General features: G+C 41.0%; 3 protein-coding genes across 3 annotated transcripts; 2 read left to right on the forward strand and 1 right to left on the reverse strand.

The window, feature by feature from the left end:
• LOC8081851 (methionine--tRNA ligase, chloroplastic/mitochondrial) lies at window positions 1-7,157 on the forward strand. The gene is made up of 12 exons (XM_002465619.2): window positions 1-374; window positions 876-1,019; window positions 1,120-1,269; window positions 1,986-2,153; window positions 3,127-3,251; window positions 4,029-4,122; window positions 4,369-4,467; window positions 4,936-5,116; window positions 5,277-5,392; window positions 5,721-5,876; window positions 6,401-6,529; window positions 6,693-7,157. The coding sequence occupies exons 1-12, from the start codon at window positions 99-101 to the stop codon at window positions 6,846-6,848; spliced, it is 1,794 nt and encodes a 597-aa protein (XP_002465664.1). The 5' UTR covers window positions 1-98; the 3' UTR covers window positions 6,849-7,157.
• Window positions 10,229-15,033, forward strand: LOC8081852 (probable protein S-acyltransferase 22). The gene is made up of 9 exons (XM_021450768.1): window positions 10,229-10,595; window positions 10,723-10,836; window positions 11,113-11,484; window positions 12,185-12,253; window positions 12,378-12,449; window positions 12,645-12,773; window positions 12,922-13,002; window positions 13,433-13,618; window positions 14,035-15,033. The coding sequence occupies exons 1-9, from the start codon at window positions 10,554-10,556 to the stop codon at window positions 14,785-14,787; spliced, it is 1,818 nt and encodes a 605-aa protein (XP_021306443.1). The 5' UTR covers window positions 10,229-10,553; the 3' UTR covers window positions 14,788-15,033.
• On the reverse strand, window positions 15,969-19,156 carry LOC8081853 (vesicle transport protein GOT1). The gene is made up of 7 exons (XM_002468258.2): window positions 18,606-19,156; window positions 18,301-18,371; window positions 17,021-17,112; window positions 16,839-16,919; window positions 16,655-16,752; window positions 16,399-16,480; window positions 15,969-16,298 (listed from the first exon to the last, which is right to left on the reverse strand). The coding sequence occupies exons 2-7, from the start codon at window positions 18,329-18,331 to the stop codon at window positions 16,260-16,262; spliced, it is 423 nt and encodes a 140-aa protein (XP_002468303.1). The 5' UTR covers window positions 18,332-18,371; window positions 18,606-19,156; the 3' UTR covers window positions 15,969-16,259.

The following is a 19,621-nucleotide window of genomic DNA, read 5'->3' on the forward strand; positions in this document are numbered from 1 at the left end:
CCAGCACACTTGACATCCTCCACCCAATCCACACTCTCTCCTCCTCGCACGGGCGCGACCCAAAACCCCTTTCATCCCCTCCTCCGGTCTCGACCGCCATGGCCGCCGGGCGGGCCTTCCTCGGCGCGCCGTGCTCCTCCCTCGCCGCCGGCGCCCGCCGCCTTGCCTTCGCTTCCCCTTTGCCGCGGACCCTCACCCCCGCGCTCCGCTGCGGCGTTCGCGGTCGCTGCATCGCTTCCGCCTCCTCGTCCCCCGACGCGGCCTCCTCGCCCGAGCCATACGTGCTCACCACGCCGCTCTACTACGTCAACGCTCCGCCGCATATGGGAAGCGCCTACACCACTATCGCGGCGGACGCCATCGCCCGCTTCCAGGCAAGCCTCCACCCACTATTGCAACGGCTGTATTTTCGAACAGTGTCGGATTATGGAACCTGCAAGAGCTGATTGGCACATGCGTGGGTTGCACGAGATCCACTGCAGCACCAATCTTACCAACATGGGAATTGGGGACAAACATTTTGTCAAGTGGCTGTTGTGCACTTGTACTGCTGTGAGAAACGTGTGATGCGGTGTACTGTTAGATGATCAGGTGGTGATGCGCCACTCCGTTGCACATGCATTGCACGAGAAAAGGGGCTGCATATATTTTCTATCACCTGAATTAGTTCATAACTTCAGAATATTCCACTTTCTAGTCATGCCCTTGGTGAAGTTGCTAATGTTTTGGTGTGTGAATTTACATGTATCCTTTTCTTTTTCAATAATGATTGGGTGTCGAAGTTGACTATATGAATTATTCATAGTAGCATGCTTGACTTCAGTTGCTGACTCTTATTATCCAGCAGCATGTTGATGATTCTTATGTGGTTGCAGAGGTTGCAAGAGAAGAATGTTATATTTATTACTGGAACCGATGAACATGGTGAGAAAATAGCTGCTTCCGCAGAGGCCAGTGGTAGAAACCCAAAGGAGCATTGTGATGCAATTTCAAGTTCATATAAGACGCTCTGGGCTGATGTATGTCTACAACACAAAGTTTCAGTTAACAATACTTTCCACTACATAGTAGATCATGAGCTCAGTTACGCCCTCCAAATTTGTTTCACATTTCTTGCAGTTAGACATAGAATACGACAAGTTTATTCGCACAACGGATAGTAAGCACGAGGCTGTTGTGAACGAATTCTATTCCAGAGTATTAAACAGTGGTGACATATATAGAGCTGATTATGAAGGACTTTACTGTGTGAGCTGTGAGGAGTACAAGGTAAGTTTCTCTCTCAACTTCCTTGCATCGTATCGAGCTGTTTCCAATCCATAATGGTAGTACAATTAAATATTTTAATCAGTACACATATTTGATTTGATGCTGTGATATTATTAACAAAATTGTCTACTAAGTGGTTTTCTGAGCCACATTGCTTTTCTGGATTTACATGGATAAAGATCTTGGCTATCCGTCCATTTTTTAGGGGAGGGGACTGGTGCCAACTTCGGTTGCAGTGCCTAACTCTCTTAAGTATGAGTTTGGATTTATAGTGTGGTTTAGTCTTTTGGCCCTTCAATTTTTTTTATGCTCAATCAATAGTGTGGAACTGCAAAACTTGCTATTTTAATGCAGCAGAGATGTGTATTATACTATTGTGTGTGCTCTATTTTAGTTTTCTACTTCTTCTGATCAATATTAGTCCATTAGGACATTGACATGGTCTCCAATATAACACTTCGACTGACAATATGTATAGTAAAATGTTATTATAAATAGAAAAGAATTATATAATGCAAAAGTATTTTTCATGATCAATCTATTTACTTCAATCTTGTGTTGTTACTCCTTTTTAGAATTTGTTGGCTAAAGTAAGAAAATGTTTCAAGTACTTTTCTTTTACACTATGCAGTTTTCTTGTGCCATGTGCACCTATATAGATCAACCCTCTTTTTAATACTAACTAATACTGACGCTTTAGTTTTGACTGAACACAGGATGAAAAAGAGCTATTGGAAAACAATTGTTGCCCTGTGCATTTGAAGCCTTGTGTAGAAAGAAAAGAAGATAACTATTTCTTTGCCTTGTCAAAGTACCAGCATAAGTTGGAAGAGCTACTGACAAGAAATCCTGATTTTGTAAGGCCATCATATCGCTTGAACGAGGTGAGGTTTTAGTCCTATTTTTTATATGCTATTGTTCAATGTTTTTGTTATTGTTGAGTACTTGAGTTACTGTACATCATCACAAATTATGGTGGAAAATATAAAACTGTTTTCGTAAAAATGGATACTAGGTGATTCAAGCATAGGCTAGAAACAAATCCTAAAAACAAAGTTGGCATATGTCTTCATGAAGCTTTGACACAGATTTCTTGATCATGTCTATGTTGTCAAGTATGTACTAACCAAACAATGCAATTTCATTTGATCATTGCTTTTCTGAAGTGCTCTGGCATATTCAACAAAAATCCGTGCGATACATTTTCTTGTGCGTATCATCTATCATGTCTAGTAACTCAGATGACATCCTGACAAGGTTAAAGATGGAGACCATGATGACAATACTTACCAATTCTGGAAAAAAGAGAACTGCCAGTATTGCTCTATATAGGGGATAGGGGAAAACAAACTCAGTAGTTAATAGACAGTGAAGAGGCTATGAGGAACAAACAGTTCCTTTTTATTCTTAGTTTGTGCAGTTGGACCACTACATTATTGATTGTGAATGTAAACCAAGCTAAGTTTTTGGTGCCTGAAATTTTTTCTTTGCTGTTTCAATGTAAGCTTGGCTTGACTCCTCAAATCACATATGCTCATAGGTGCATGTGCATGTTGAGAGCAAGGTGTGACGATAGTTGTACTGTTTTCATGTAGTGAATTCTATAGTTGTTTGAACAAAGGGCTGGCATCTTACTAAGTTTGCACTGTAGGTATCAGTATCCCCATTGTATTTCTATGGATTCAATTTTCAATAGGGGATATTTTTTTGTTTAGAATAAAATATTCATATTGTATAGCTTCCAGTGGCAACATAACCTTGGTTGCTTCATTTCTTCAATCTTTCAGTTTGTATGTGCTTATTTTCATGGTTTTACAATGTACCTATTCCTTAGTCTCACGAAAACACAGCTTGTAGGTCCAAGGCTGGATTAAAAGTGGATTAAGGGACTTTTCTATTTCCCGTGCATCTGTAGAATGGGGCATTCCAGTGCCAAACGATACCAAGCAGACAATATACGTGTGGTTTGATGCTCTCTTAGGGTATGTTTCTTGCTTCCGCACCAGCTCATTTGCATGTGGTTAAGAATGGAGACTTGCTATTTTATGTTTTTATAACCATTCTGTTATATATGTATTTTTGTGCCATTGATTTATGTTGCTTAGTACTACCTTGCAAGTAACACCTTCTTTTATTTACTGCCCTTTGCAATTTATTAGAGTAACTTAAGCTTTTTCTCTTTCCAAACTGTAAGTTGCAATACACAAGCTTCTCTTGTTAAGCTTGTCTGGTGAAAACCAGATGACCATGTTCACATATTTTGGATGCTTTGAATTCTGTGAATTTGTTATTTCTACTTGATGTATCTTCCATGTAACATTACTGGAATCTGAATTCTTGGAGTTTGTCTGAGGGTATCACTGAACGTTCTCCTTAATGATCTCCTGTCTTTAACTAGCAGATATTTTTTGTACACTGTGCACTGTTCATGCATGCTGTGTTTTGTTTCACTTTCCTGAAGATGATGTATGTTTCTATTTTGTAATAATTTCATATGCTTGTTGCATTTTACAGTAACGACATCTAATCCATTTTTATATTGGGTAATGGAGTAATGGACGGACACTTTATTACTTAAGCATAATGTAAGCCCATGCATGCAATAAAAGAACAGGGAGCTCTTGGTCTTTATTCTACTCTGCTATTTGGTTGACTTGAATCATGAATGAAGATGAAATTGTATCTTTTTTTTTCTTGTTCCCAACAACTGAAATACATAATCTTATGTGGTTCAGCCTACTTGCCCTATGTCTTTGTAGGTATATCTCAGCATTATTAGATGATGGTGAGCAAGCAAGTTTGCAGCAAGCTGTTGATCATGGTTGGCCAGCCTCCCTGCACTTGATTGGAAAGGTTTAATTTTTTAAAAATCAAAATGCACCTTAAGGAGTAGTCTTTTGCTTGGATTCCAACACCCGTTAATACCAACATCAACTCTCTGGATACACAGTATTTTATTAGTGCCCCACCCTTCCTCCCCAACAATTGTGAAATGCAAAGTAGCCAATGCTAACATATTGATGTTGATTTGGCAAGGAAGAATATTATATGGATTTCTGATTTTTTTTATATGTGCTGATTTTTTGTGTGTTTGTTCAGGACATATTACGGTTTCATGCAGTTTATTGGCCAGCCATGTTAATGTCTGCAGGTTTAACTGTTCCCGATACAGTTTTTGGTCATGGATTCTTGACAAAGGTGATCTTACTTATTTACAAATGTACTTGTTTCCACTTCTACAGCCCTTATGACAGTATAGCACTTTACCATAAGTAAACAATAACGAGAGTAGTAGCAATCGTTATTATATCAAAAAAGAGAGAGCATAACAATGTGAGAATGCTATATTTCTTTAATTTGCATTTCCTGCTCATAGAAAATGGCTGACCTTTTGCCACATGCTTCATTCTGAGTTCTTTTGTAAACCTTCTATATCTTTCAAAGAACCTAAAGCTTCTATATTCTTCACACCCTTCTAGCTGTTACAATTTCGTCTTCTACCTTCTTTTTTCGGAAATGTCTGCCTTTCTGTAAGAAAGGTTGTCTTGGCGAGCAGATAATGTAAAAAAACAAATGTATCTAGATTCGCAGTCACCTTTTATGTTTTTATCTCAGCAAGTCACTTTTATTTCATGCACCAATGGCTTCTATTTTTGAAAATTCTAGGATGGCATGAAGATGGGAAAGTCATTAGGCAACACACTGGAACCAAAAGATCTGGTAGAAAGATTTGGTGCTGATGCTGTTAGGTACTTCTTCTTGCGGGAAGTAGAATTCGGCAATGATGGGGACTATTCAGAAGAACGCTTTATCAATATAGTCAATGCTCATCTTGCTAATACAATTGGTATTTCTACTTAAATTACCTTTGTTTCTGAAACATGGATATACTCTTCATGTCTGCTGAAGTTTTTATGTCATTTGCCTTCTTTCTTCACTTGGTGCTCCTTGTTTGAGTTACCTATGCATCTTTTATGTGTTAATAATGATCTCACTTGCTTGAACAGGAAACCTCCTTAATCGTACACTTGGGCTACTAAAAAAGAATTGTAAATCCAAACTAGCTTTTGATTCAATAGCTGCCGCAGATGGAGGTTTGTTCAGAGATAACATAGAAAACCTGGTAAGTAGGTTTCGTGGTACCTTTTAAACTATGATAAGAGGAGTGGAGGATAAAGGATTTAATTATAAACCACGAGTTTGTGATTGAACTGGTAGTCTGTTATGTTTGTAACCAACAGTATAAAGATTTAAAGACTTAGAAAATATAAGGTCTACAACAGTGAATTTGTTTTTTACTCTGTCAACAAGTGTTGCTGATGATGTGGTTGGTCCATCTGTAGTTTGAACTCATGAAACAATGTTTTTACAGGTAGTCTGCCTAAGAAGTACCACACATTCACATGCCCTGTTATGTCTCTGTTCGAATCACCATGAAATTGTTTTTACAGGTGGACAAGGCAAAGCACCATTATGAAAATCTTTTGCTGTCATCAGCATGTGAAACTGTTTTAGAGATTGGTAACCTTGGAAACTTGTACATCGATGAGCAAGCACCATGGTCCTGTTTCAAGCAAGGGGGTGAGAGTGCTGAAAAGGCTGCAAAGGTAAACATGTAAAAACTATTATTTACTCTCACCTTTTCACCTATGTTTCAGCTGTATTTGCCAAATCTTAAATGCTGAAAATTCGAATTTGAAAATTCAAAACATCTAACCAGTATGTAGCTTATGAATGAAAGTGGCCTCCCTTGGAGCTTCAAAATACTATTGTTGTCATACATCTGACTGTTCTGACGGCATCCTAGCTCTGATTTCACCATTACTGGTATACTCTCTCTGATATCTAACGTCGACAATAAATCTTGTGTGTGCTGACAATATATCTCAAGGCCTTTTTAAATGGTCAATGGTTTATCTAATGTTATCTGATTTATATGACGCATGAAGCTACTTATTAACTCTCTACAGAACTTGTTCCATTGTTGTAAAATATTTGAATGGAGCCATAAATGATTGATATTTCAGATGTTATTTGGCAAGCTATGATACACATTCTAAAGAAATTGCACCCCGCTTCTGTAGTTTTGTGATACGACTGCATGGCTTAATCTGTCTCCACTTATCTACAGGATCTTGTACTTATTTTAGAGACAATGAGGATAATTGCAATCGCACTATCTCCTATCACTCCAAGCCTTTCTCTGAGGATTTACACACAGCTCGGTTTCACAGAAGACCAGTTTAGACTGTTGAGATGGGTATGTTCTTATATCACAGACATGCTGTATGATTCTGTTCCTATTTATATATGTTCATCCTCAGAAATACAATCAGGCATCATCAGGAAAATGCAGTCTTCGATCTTTTATGAATCTGCCTCAATATTTTGGAGCATGTAATCATTTTCAGTTATTTCATTAGGAGGATACGAAATGGGGAGGCCTTAAAGCGGGCCAGGTAATGTCCGAGCCAAAGCCAGTGTTTGCAAGGATAGAAACCGAGGCGGAAGAGGATGGCCAAGCAAGTTCAAAAGCAGCAAAGGGGGGAAGAAGAAAGCACGCAGCAAAGGACTTGTAGAGGCATAGTTTCTGGTGGTACCATGTATCAGCATCGTTAAAAGGAGAAAATAGTGTGTCATTTTTTTATTTTTTTATTTTGGAAAATCTCTTTAACCTATCTGTTCCTGAATTTTGTTCTTTGCGAAAGTATCACACATTGTATCGTGCAGATAGGACAAAAGAACACGAGTGATCCTGATGCTCTGTCAGAAAGAAAGCTTTGATATTTGCTTGTAAAGCTGGCAGCGGATTTGTATCATCCAAAATCTAATTGGATATTTGTTGTTTCGGATATGCTTGGGTAAGGTCCATTTGGATTTGGATATCATCCCTATATATGATTCAATAATGTTCAAATTTCATTTGGTGAGCAACTTTAAAAAATTTCCAATGTCCATTAAATATCTTTGGACTCGAGAGAGTAGTTCCTATTTCTAATGTCTAGGGTCTTTTTAGTTCACCCTAAAATCCAAAACTTTTTAAAATTCTTCGTCACATCGAATTTTACGGCAGCACATGCATAGAGCATCAAATATAGATGAAAATAAAAACTAATTACACATTTTATTTATAAGACCTTGTTTAGTTCACCTAAAAACTAGTCAAGATTTCTTGTCACATCGAATCTTGCGGCACATGCATGAAGCATTAAATATAGTTAAAAACAAAAACTAATTACACAGTTTATCTGTAAATCGCGAGATGAATCTTTTGAGCCTAGTTAATATAATTGGACAATATTTACCACAAATAAACGAAAATACTATAGTATCTTGAACCAAAAAAATTTTGGAAACTAAACAAGGCCTAAATCACGAGACGAATTTTTTAAGCCTAGTTACTTCATAATTGGATAATATTTATCAAATAAAAACAAAAATACTATAGTGTCAAAATATTAAAAAAAATGAATCTAAACAAGGCCTAGCTTAGATTTCTAACTAATGTGGGTTGACATGTTGACTTTGACGCACTAATATACACAGTAGCTGGTTGTCTATATCGATTTTGGGTCTCGCGGTCGCTGGAGCGTTTGCGCTGGGACTGGGATCGGGATCGCATCGTAGGTTGCCAACTTGCCGCGAACTGTCCACACAGAACGGTATGAGATTGCTCAGTCCCGTCCGATCCCGCGGGAGCCGATTACAGTGTGCCTACTGCCTAGAATTGAGGCGGAAGCGGTCCCCAATCCCGTTCCGTTGGCACATGCCGTTACGGCCTGCCGGCCTCACAAGGTCACCGCCGATTGCCACTGCTGCACGCACAGCCACCGATGGCCACAGCCGGGACCCCTAGCCGTAGTGTCAGCTTCGCATGACAGTCGACGCTCCAAAGGTGCTCCTGCTTTTGAGGCAACCAAAAGGCTCAGCATGCACCATGCAGCGCTCTCTCCAGCTTTTGGACACGCTCGCCCTATCACCCAGGTCCAGGGTTTAGGCCTTGTTTAGTTTTAAATTTGTTTGTAAAATAAATTCTGGGTACGACACTTTATTTTGAATTTATTCTAGAATTTTCCGACGCTATGCATTAAGTGGTAGGCGACGTGCCCATCGACAGCGAGGCGTCTGCGGTGACTTCGTAAACTTTAAGATTTGTCGACTCAGTCCTTCGAAGGTGCTTATAGGAGTAGGGTTTGCGCACGTGTGTTCATATGAGTGAGTGTGCGTGCGTGTTGAGCGTCTGCATTGTACTGTGTAATCTCAAAAAAAAAAAATTGTCAAACTATGGATTAACTATGTTCAAAAGATTGTCTCACAAATTACAGATAAACTATGCAAATTAGTTATTTTTTATTTACATTTAATGTTCTGCATGTGCCGCAAGATTCGAGCGAAGTGAATTAGAATAAGAAATAGTGGATCTTGCATGTCAAAGTTGTAGTCCACGGCCATGTAAATCTCGCCCTCCTATGGTCAGAGTTCTATGGCCATGTAACTCTTTTTTTTGCATACTATTTATGGTTTGCATGGATGGGAATGAGTTGACCTGGTCATGGCTAACATGTCCCATGGTCGCAAGCTCAATTTAAGATAATGGGTTGACCTATTTCAACTAAAGGTTAGGGTCTCACAAGTCTATTTACATCTCTAATGGTTTGGCCATTAGAGATATTAGTTGCTACATCTTCTTAACAAATTTGAACTGATAAATAGAGGTTTAAGCTGAAACTTCTTTTTATTGTCTACCTACATGAATCTAATTGTCTATTATAAGTTTATACTAGCAGATTAGTTCACATACGTATAAGTTGAGCATTGCTTGTATCTAAGAGCCAGACCCCTATGGGAGAGGCTAAGCGCATACGACAATGTTATATTTGGTTCTATACATATTTAGCCTGGCTAAGAGAAGATGTTGAGCGTGCTCAGCTCCCAACCACCGTTGGCCATGCCTGCAGTGTGGTGGCGTCGCTGCAACCATGGCGTCCAAAAAGTGAGCCACACTCGTCACAGTGACCACACGCTAGACAAGGAGCAGCAAGAGCAAAATGACAGAGAAAAATCTATGGTGGCCAAAGCTTGGATGAGAACCAAGCAGAATGCAAAATACTTGTACCTTAGGCATGGCGAGATGTGGTGAGAACCAAGCACACTCGTTCTTTGGTTGCCTTACTTTCCTAAAAGAGTTGTATCTTTATATGTTGCATGAAATAAAAAAAATCAGCCAGTGTATGATTTTTTTTAGCGAGCCAAAGACCAAATGAAAGTACAGACAAAGCTCCGACTAGTTTCTTCTATGAGCCACATAGCGACAATTCTTTTTTCTTTCTCTGTTGGTAGGAAAAAAAATCGTGCTGTTGTGCAGAATTCAGGGCTGCACAGGCTCATGCCTAGGTGCTTTCTTCCGTAATGGCCGGGAAGCCTACTGATTTTGAGTACTGCACTCTTTTTGTCTAGCGTGTGTCTACTATCCCGCCAATGTTTTCCAAGCTTTCTTGTCTAGTGTGTGACGAAAGCTTATTGGTTTTGAGTACAATACTATACTCGTACTCAAAGGTTCGGTTTGTTTGGCTGAAAATGTATAATTAAAAGTACTATTTATTGATTTGTTGTGAGAGAAAAATATTATTAAATGACTGATAAATTCAGATTTTACTAAACTGTTTGTCTGTTTCGCATAAATTTTCTGCAAAGTTTGTACGTTTGAAATCCTCCCGAAATCAATTTCGGATTATACATACTTTGTCCTTGAGTTGTTTAGTGACCGATGTCTTTGTACTGTTAGCAAGTGGTATCGTACATACGTGCCACTGTGCCAGGTCCTAGCAAAAGGACGGCAGAGAGTGAAGACGACGATCGACGGACGACGGCAACGACTCAGTAGCCGCAGCAGCACACTGCAGCTTCCACCCTGCACAATAAATCCTAGAGGCGCCGGAGGGATGGCCACAGGCGGTCAGTGTCATACTCCCCGAGACGCCGCATTGGATGCTCCCTCTACCTGTCTACTACCCCCGCTGGAATCCGCCGCTTTCCATTGTCGCTGACCCAAGCAACATTCTCTGCTTCTTGGTCCTTGCCTTCTTGGTTCGCCGCCCTCCCGCAAACTCTAGTTCTGCGCATCGCTGGAGCAAGGCGTTTCTTGGTTCTCCTGAGTATGGGTCTGAGAAAGGAATGCGCCATGCTTCGTGAGGCAGCCGGCTTCTATACATCTTGGTAGCCCTCGGCATTGGCATCCTCCCGTTCTTGGGCCCTTGACTGCAGATTGGGGGTTTAACTCAGCCATGAGGAAGCACGGGTGGCAGCTGCCGTACCACCCTCTCCAGGTATAATCCACTCGCCAGCGCGGGGTTGTGCCTTCGGCTTTCCCTTCTTCTCCAGTGTTCTTGCTGTTCCTCGCATTTGCCTCTCTCACAGTGTTCCGCAACTGACTGGCTGACGGACGGACTGCAGGTGGTTGCGATAGCCGTGTTCTCGGCACTGGGCTTCGCCTTCTATGTCTTCTTCGTGCCGTTCGTGGGGACGAAGCCGTTCCAGATTGTGGCCATGGCTATCTACACTCCGTTGGTGAGGTTCCTGCCTTTTTTCAGGGGTTAAATTCGCTAGTATGCATAGATCTGGAGTAGGGTGTTTGTTTCGCTGCCAGCCCTCTCGTGCTTTACAGTTCTTGGTATCTATTGCAAGTTCAGGCACTGATAGAGAACGTCATCTGCTTTGCATGTGTTGCGCATATCTGCTGTAAAGGAATGATGATGTGGCATCCAGTTAGAGCGTATAGTATAATTATTCACTTCAGTGATTGAACGATTTTACCTAGACAATGATTAATGTCTTCTTTTACAGATTACATGTGTCGTTGTGTTATACATATGGTGTGCGGCAACAAATCCTGGAGACCCGGGCATTTTCGATTCAACTAAGAATTTGAAGTTAGATAAGCATGAAAAGCACTCCTATGTAAATTCGGACCAGGGAATTAATCATGGAGGAAGGCCATTAAGTGAGACTTTTGGTACTGCTGATAACAGTGAGAAGCTGAGCAGCATGCTTGAGAGGAAGGATTCGCCTTCTTGGCCCAGATTTTCTGGAATTCTTTCCCTGGTTTGTCTCCCATTCTCTTGCCATTGCAAACAATGCCTCCATTCAGACAGTCAACCTTCAGAACAGAAAATGTGTGAAGAAGGCATGTTTTTCTGCAGCTTATGCGAAGCAGAGGTATTGTGATGGAGTCATTTTCCTATTCCTTGTAGTGCACTCATGTACTCTATATTTCCCTTGGGGGCTATTCAATACAAACAAATGCTATTGATAACATGGTATCAGATTAGTTTTTTTCTTTTTGTCGAGGGTTCTATCTCCTAGCTGTTGCTTATATTCATGCGTTGCACTTGAATACTCATACCTGAACATACTGTCCTGTTGTTCAAGCTATACTGATCTGCAAGCTTAGTTTTTAAGGTCACCTAAAAACTATGCAGACAATTTAGTAAAAACTTGCACAGTGAGTTTTACATCTTTCAGCATTTTATGCTTTAGCTTGGCATGTGCTTATGTAGTTCATGTTTGTACTTCAAAATTTTGCTAATATTCAGTTTGCTGATCAGTAATCAATAGAGCTTTGACAGACTAACTAATCTGTGGATGTATGAACTTATGAGGGCAACCCATGAAATTCAGGGCTACTGTAGCAAACTATACTGAATTCAGATAAGCAGGATGGCTAGTGGTTTGAATCAAATAAAGTCATTCAGGCATTTTTCTAATTATGCTCCAAATTTCTGATTGAACGGTTATAGCTGAATGGAAAGTCACTCTTCTGATACTTTTGTGATCTTGATTAGTGTCTTCATTGTTTCTAACATCTTATGAAAAACTAGCATAATTCTTCGCCTTTTGATTTGGATCTCACTCCCAGGTTCTGAAGAACAGTAAGCATTGTAGAGTATGTGACAAGTGTGTTGATGGATTCGACCATCACTGCAGAGTAAGATCTGTTTTTTGTTATGATTTCCCATGATACTAAAAAATATGATTCCTCACAAGAACTATGGTCTTATTTCCTCACAATTAATGGACTTGTTTTGCCTGCTGCCTCTGTTCTTTTGTAGTGGCTTAACAATTGCATAGGGAAAAGGAACTACAAAGGTTTCTTCGCTCTAATGGCTTCTGCAGTTATTCTGGTAAGTGTGGATCTCTTGACAAATGACAAAACTGACACAAATTGGAATGTAAAGACGACCCTTGTGTTATTGCATTTACCTTCAACATCTGCAACCAAGTGGGGGGCAATGCATATAGTTAGCAATGTTGTTCCGCATCCTTCCTATTCTGGTAGGTTATTGACAGATCTCCATGGTTTGTACAACTTGATCCAGCTTGTGATGCAGTGGTTGTCGGGGGCACTTGTGTTGATTCTCTGTATTGTGAAGCGAGGAGAATTCTCTAGGCAGGTTGTCACAAAGTTGGGAAGCAGCTTCTCAACTGTGGCTTTTGTAATTGTTGTGGTGAGTTGAACAGTTTTTCCTTCTTTTCATTATCAAATATGTGTCTGCTGCATTGAAGTTCATATAATTTGTTAGTAAACTAAAACAGTTCTGCTATCTTTGAAAAAGGTTACAAGATTGGTAACAGGATGTTTAATTTTTTTTGTAGGCGACCTGCACCATTTTAGCAATGGTTGCAACCGTGCCACTTGTCCAGCTTTTATGTTTTCATATCCTTCTTGTCAAAAAGGTAAGTTCCTCTTGAGGTTCAATTGGGGACTCCTTGAATGACATCATTATCATACAATAGCAATAATAGACGTGCTTGCAATTTTCATTTTTTGTGGCCATCTCTGTTATCTACTTTCCTGCTTCCTGGAGTGAAATGGACCGCTTGATCACTACTATTTTCTTGATCCACTACATGGCTATTGTTATGAAACTCAAATTAACTATTCCCTTAGTAAGAAACAAGAAGTACTCCTCCTTTGTCCCACTAATGATAGCACAGGAGTCGATTGTTTTGGTCACATTTTCTGCTGAAATAAGTCAGTCACATATTACGGGTTAACTATAATTGGTTAGGGAGTTTTGCAAGAAAAGTAGAAAACTTTGTGCATTTATTATTATTTTTTCATACAACTTGAGGTTAAATTGCAGTCCTCTTCATGTGTGTCCAGGGAATTAGCACGTATGATTACATCATAGCTTTGAGGGAGCAGGAGGATCAACAAGAGGTTCCTGGACACCAAAGTCCACAGATGTCTATTATTAGTTCTGTTACTGGTTTTAGCACAGCCAGTTCTTTTGGACCTCTTCATCGTGGTTCATGGTGCACTCCACCAAGATTGTTCCTGGAAGACCAGGTATGAGATAATCACTCATGTCTGTAAAAAATCTTATGCGGCCAATGGGAATAAAGATCTTGGATAGCCAAAGACAACACGCTGTGATACATGACTGAATATGTCCGGATATTGCATGTGTTGTTTTGTTAATTGGCTGAATATGTCCTCATTTGTGTTCTACATATAAAACCAACTGAAATCAAACTTCACTATATGTGAAAAAGACTTCTTGATAGTAACATCTGAAGCTTCAAGTGCTTGCATTTGGTAGGTGCTTCAAGTTATCATGATTCATGATTAGTGAAGTATGCTAAATTTGTTTTCAAACAAATAGTATAATTTTTGTGTGACAATTGGACAATAAATCAAGACTGTAGTTCCCCTTCTTCCATCTTTAGCAGTTGATACTTATTGCTTGCTCCTCTCTTCCACAGTTCGATGCCATTCCTCCAGAGGTCGGCATTTCACAGAATTCAGGCAGTAAGAAAATCAAGGAAGAGGAAGGAGCAAGGAGAAAAAATGGAGCAGTGAAAATCAGTCCATGGACATTGGCACGGCTAAATGCAGAGGAAGTTTCAAAGGCAGCTGCGGAGGCAAGGAAGAAATCCAAAATCCTGAAACCAATTGCAAAACATGGCATCTCAGACAATGGCAGTAAACCAGACCATAAGCTCAGCTACCAGAGACGACTAGATAGAAGAGGTTTCCCTGCTGAGCTTTCTCTTGACCCACTTGCAACTCTATCTGCAAGCGGCACTGAAAGCAACTACAGCGACACAGCAACAGAAATTTGTGGCAGTTTAGCCCCATTACAGCTCGAAGCAAGAAGTGCTTTCCAGCCTAGTACTGCAGCATCCACAAGAAATGTTGCTTCATCGCCTGAAAGTAGCTTTGACTCGCCTGATCTCCACCCCTTCCGCACTTCCTCAGCCACAGGCGATGAGATGCAGGGAGCCATGACACATTCAGCTCACAGGGGCATCGAGTTTAAAAGATCATCGAGCGATGGTTATGAAGCATCTGGAGGTGAAGATAGTGACCGCATCCCTTCAAGAATCGTGCACAGATCGTCGAACTGGGCCAATGTCTTTCTGAATTCTAGTCAGGGAGGCCCTCAAGCTGATCTGCTCACGACATCATCTGAAGGTTTTTTAGTTAACGCAAATGTCTCGAATTCTGGTTCCTAGAGCATTACTGGGTATGGCAGAGCAATGTTGACAAGACATTGACTAGTCTCTGGGCTTAGGTTTAGGTTTAGGTGCTTAATTTGTCTGATTACATGTGGGGATTTGGACTAGTTCTAGGGGCCAAATTCATCCGGTTACATGTCTGTAAAACTGCTTTCACTGCTGGCGTCACTTCTTTGACATTCCATTGTCGCCTTTGACAAAATGTGAATTTGACGCCGTTGTGCTTGCCGAGCTTGATCCAAATTACTGTTTGTCGAAATCTCACGGTGTGACGCTGCCGTCTGATCATGGTAAGCAGTGGAACTCGTATATATAGGGTTCTGACAATGGAACTCGAATATCTAAGGTTCTAATTTGTTTTGAGAACCACTTGTTCCGGCGTCAGCAACGGAGCACAAAGACCGGTACCGTGTGAGCGGGTGACTGACCGCACGGTGAGCCTGGAAGCAACAACAATTTGTCCCGGGTTGCCGATCTGGAGCCCGAGCAAGAATGGTATCTGGTTCTTGGCACGGCCAAGCCTCGAGTAGCGCAGCATCTCCAGGAACCAACTTCGGATGGATCAGATCTGCACTCCACAAATAGTCTAATACCCGTAGTTCATTCCGGGAGGAGAGCGAGTTACGAGAGGAAAAGAATAAGCGGCGACGTGCTTCGGTTGGAGGATGAACTAACAAAATACGAACACAGATTTCAGGATTCAGTTCACTGCTACAAGGTTCATGTTTGGGGAACAGACCATGAGCCTTGAGTTGATTTGCTCAACTTACTCCCTCCATTCCAAGCCGGCTTTTCTAAAGATAGCCTTTATATGGCTTTTCTAAACATAGCCATTATAAAAGCTAGAAAAGTTCTCTAAGTTGTTTAACGAATGACTTGGCCTCTTATCTTCTATATATCCAAGACCATAAAATAGATGGCATCCTGTCATGGTTTCGCCAAAAATGCGTAGAAGAATCTGTTTATTCTCCCTCACAAGAAAAATGTCAATTCTCAGATACAAATATACCAAATGAGACTCGTGTGGCATCTGAAGGTTTTCCTAGTTATATTGTGAACCATTTAGATAAACCCCTTAACAAATTGAAGGGTCTAGGAATCCTGTGTTGATCCACCACATGCATGAACCGCAATTGTGTGTTCTATTCAGTCCACACGAAATATATAGCTTATTATCCTATAAAAGAACAATAACTTTTTCTTTAAGAGACAATGCTCTCGACAAGCTGAAGAGTTTCATCAACAGATCCAATTCATGGGTGAGCCTTCATCCTGGTCTCAAAGGAATGGAGCTTTGGTTTGGCCAGTTTGGGGCTGTAATTTACAAGGAACAATCCTATTGGGAACTAAACATAACATATATAAACATGAAAGATCAGACACCGGTATAACCAGTTTGCTACTGTCGTAAAAAAACACAGGTTGCTAGTTGCTACACCGCAAGTAAGCATATATAGAGCAAAAGGTTGCTAGACCGGAACACGTTTTCCTCTGTAGCGGTCAAGGAACTGCAGAAACAAGAGAAATTGGGCTTGTCAGAATGTGCAATGGGCCAAGCTTCTAGTCTCAGGAACCAAATAAGAACATTATGTGTCATGAGCTTCTTACCGATGTCACAAATGGTTGTTGAAAAATCCAGCCAATGATAGGAATCCTCTGCAAGAACACAGCAAGTGTTGGCCAAAACCCACTGCAACCAAATTGCCAAGTCAGTGCTCAGGTATAAGCAACTTTTTAAAGAAATGATGGCGGTTCGTTAGAAACAAGTAACTTTTTGCAGCATTGAATATTTTTACTGTCTCAACAAGAAATTGCAGATTACTAAAAGAGAGAGGATCAGTCAGTCACAAGAAAATTCTCCTACCTGAAGAGTACAATAAAGCCATATGCCTCTAAGAGCATGCCAAAAAACGGCCACCCAATGAGAACCAGAAAAAAGCCAGCACCAAATGAGATAGTACCCTGTTCATTAGAGCAGTTAATGAGAATAATGAGACGTTAGACATGTTTAAGGGCCACAGCCTTAAGAAATACAGTGGATGCAAAACCTTGTAATTCTTTGGCTTGGTGAAGAACTGCATAGTTGATTTCAGACCAATTGTCAAACCCAAACCTGACAGGAAAAGAATCTGAAATGGCATCGAGAGAAAAAGGTGAACCATACGCACAGTGAGTTAACTTAGATCCTCAAAAGAATCAAAAGCAAATTACAAAATGGAAGTTCACTTACATTGCCCATTGCGATGAGCCCCTTGTCAAAGAAGAAAACGATTCCCAGAAAGGAGAAGAATATTCCAAAGCCTGTCAGGCCAAGCCCAATCTCTGTCCAAGATGAAATTCAGACGTCACAGATCAACTAAACCAGCAAATATGATTTTAAAACATCACACAAAAGATTTTGCAAGCCAGAATTTTTCGTCACACTTCAAACATTCAACATGATTTTTTTAATACAGCCAAAATACTAAAAAGGTGGTATTTTAAGCATGATGAATCTACCGAGATTCATTGGAAATTTGCATCAAAACTCAGACAGCAGAACAAGAACGTTTCAAAGTGGTTGGGTATCTGTTCCTTACAGTGGTCAATCAGAAACTAGCATAGACCTCGCTGCAGCAGCATATCTGATGCTGGTTTCAACTAAATCCAAGCATCTTTCAGAGATTCACTGGTCAGCCAGCAGCTCAGCTCTGCATTTAGTTTTTGTGTAGTATGGCAATTATGTAAGCCTAACCAGCAGAAGATCTTAAACTTTAATCTTTGCTTTGCCTAAAAGCTTTATCCAGTTGGTCCACTTGAGCAAATATTTCCATATTTTGGACAAATTTAGTTGAGATTAGCCACAGTAACAAACTGCTATGATATCACACATGCTATCTAGGATGAAAAAAATCCCTATACTTGTTCTTTCTAACAACACCCCCCAACCCACCCTTGAAGAAAAAAAAGTAGCAGTGTGTTACCTCTCTTGCATGTACACACTTATAACACTATAACTACCAATCGAGTGATATTGACATATTGTAGACCACACAGGCACACAATACATGATATACCCTATCACCCTGATGTATCATGGTCGATTGTAATACAATTACCCAAAAAAAAAATGCAGGTTAAGTTATACAGCACATTCCGCACATGATATTACACTGATGGGTCAACACATTAAAACTACAGGTTACATGATATGAGGCACATATCACAGTTTATATGATTGAAAAATCACCAAATATCAGTTAAAAAAAGTCACCAAACATGTTAGACACAGCAAACCTTAAAAAATAAAGTTGCATCCCTGAGCACATTCATCACATGTGACAGTGTGTCCACATTACAGATTGCAAACATGTTAGCTCGTTAAGTTCTGAATTACGAAGCAGAAACAAAGGAGGCCAAGCAAATAAGATACACATTCACTGCCCAGCACAACCTATCTATGCTCCTATCGGAAATAAATGGAACAAAAACTGGGAAGACAGTTTAAAAAGAGTGGTGACAAGCCCATACTCTTGAGGTCATTCATCTCGAAGGAAACCATCTTGTCCTGCAACGACACCCGCGGAGACCAGCACACAGGCCTGCAACAGCACAGGTTGTAAGATCAGGCACAATTTGTGCAGACGAGATAGAACCAAATACGGAAGCGCTAAGCAGAATAAAACCGATCTGAATAATTGTCGAAAAAATACGTGCTGTAATTAGATCAGATCTGAATAGGGTTCGGGTGCTCGGTTTTGCAGAGAAGGGAAGGAGTTAGGGTTCGGATGCTCGGTTTCGCATAGGAGGGACGGGACGAGGAGGGGTGCGCATACCTGGTGGATGCTCGCCGCTGGCGAAGACCTGGGCACCTCGAGTTGGGCGGCGGCGGTTGCCCAGCTGCCGGGAGAGAGAGCTCGCGGCGACGCCTGACGCGGGGGGTTAAACGGGAGAAGAAAATGCGGTGGGACGCAGGTTCGGTGACTCGCTCGCCTTCAGGTTTCGCCGTAACTATGCAACATCCACCGTCCGAGCAACATCGAAGGGCTGCAGCCGTTTTGAGCCTAGGATTGCTTCTCTTCTCTGGCAACACCTCTCTTTCGCGCTGCGCAACAACGTCCTCTCCTGTGCGCTGCTCTGTCCCGGATGATACCGAGGAGCTCGGCGCCGCGGTGGCTGGACTCCGAGTGCTGCGGGAAGCACGCGAAAGCTGCCGCCGCACAGGACAAGAACGAGCCTGGCAGCGCCAAGAAGAAATCGGGGAAGAAGAATGCGGACATGCGGTGGCGGTGTACAGGACAAGAGAAGAGCGAGTTAAGCGAGACCGTATATAGCGGCGTCGACAACAAGGATTTCTCTAAGAACAAGAATGTTCCCTGGCAATCGTGCAGTGCAAAAGTTGCATTATTATTGATTCATTACACTACAACTGCAGATAGAGTGGTTATCTTTTTTTTTGAATAAAAGATTTTCTCTGCTTTATTACGATAAAGTGACAACCGACATAAGGCCAAGACAGGAATCAATTTCCAGACCGAAGCACCAAACTAGACCTCTATTACATTGGCATATTATCATCACAATGCTTGAGACCTCCAACAACGAACATTTGATTGAACCAACCCTGATGTATGCACTCTCCATTTGATCAGCGGCGCCGAGTTTGCTTCGACTGCTTCACCTTCTCCAAGACATCCAACTTGGAACATAGACACCCATATTCTTAGCATCCTTCCAATCATTGCAAACACCTTCTTCACTCACTTCCATAAAACAAATAGGGCAGACAGAGTGGCTCACACTCTCGTGCTAGACTCTTCGTTCTGTAAATTCTAGGCGAAATCGAAATTGA

This window comes from Sorghum bicolor, chromosome 1 (assembly GCF_000003195.3).
Source record: "Sorghum bicolor cultivar BTx623 chromosome 1, Sorghum_bicolor_NCBIv3, whole genome shotgun sequence".
Lineage (NCBI taxonomy): Eukaryota > Viridiplantae > Streptophyta > Magnoliopsida > Poales > Poaceae > Sorghum > Sorghum bicolor.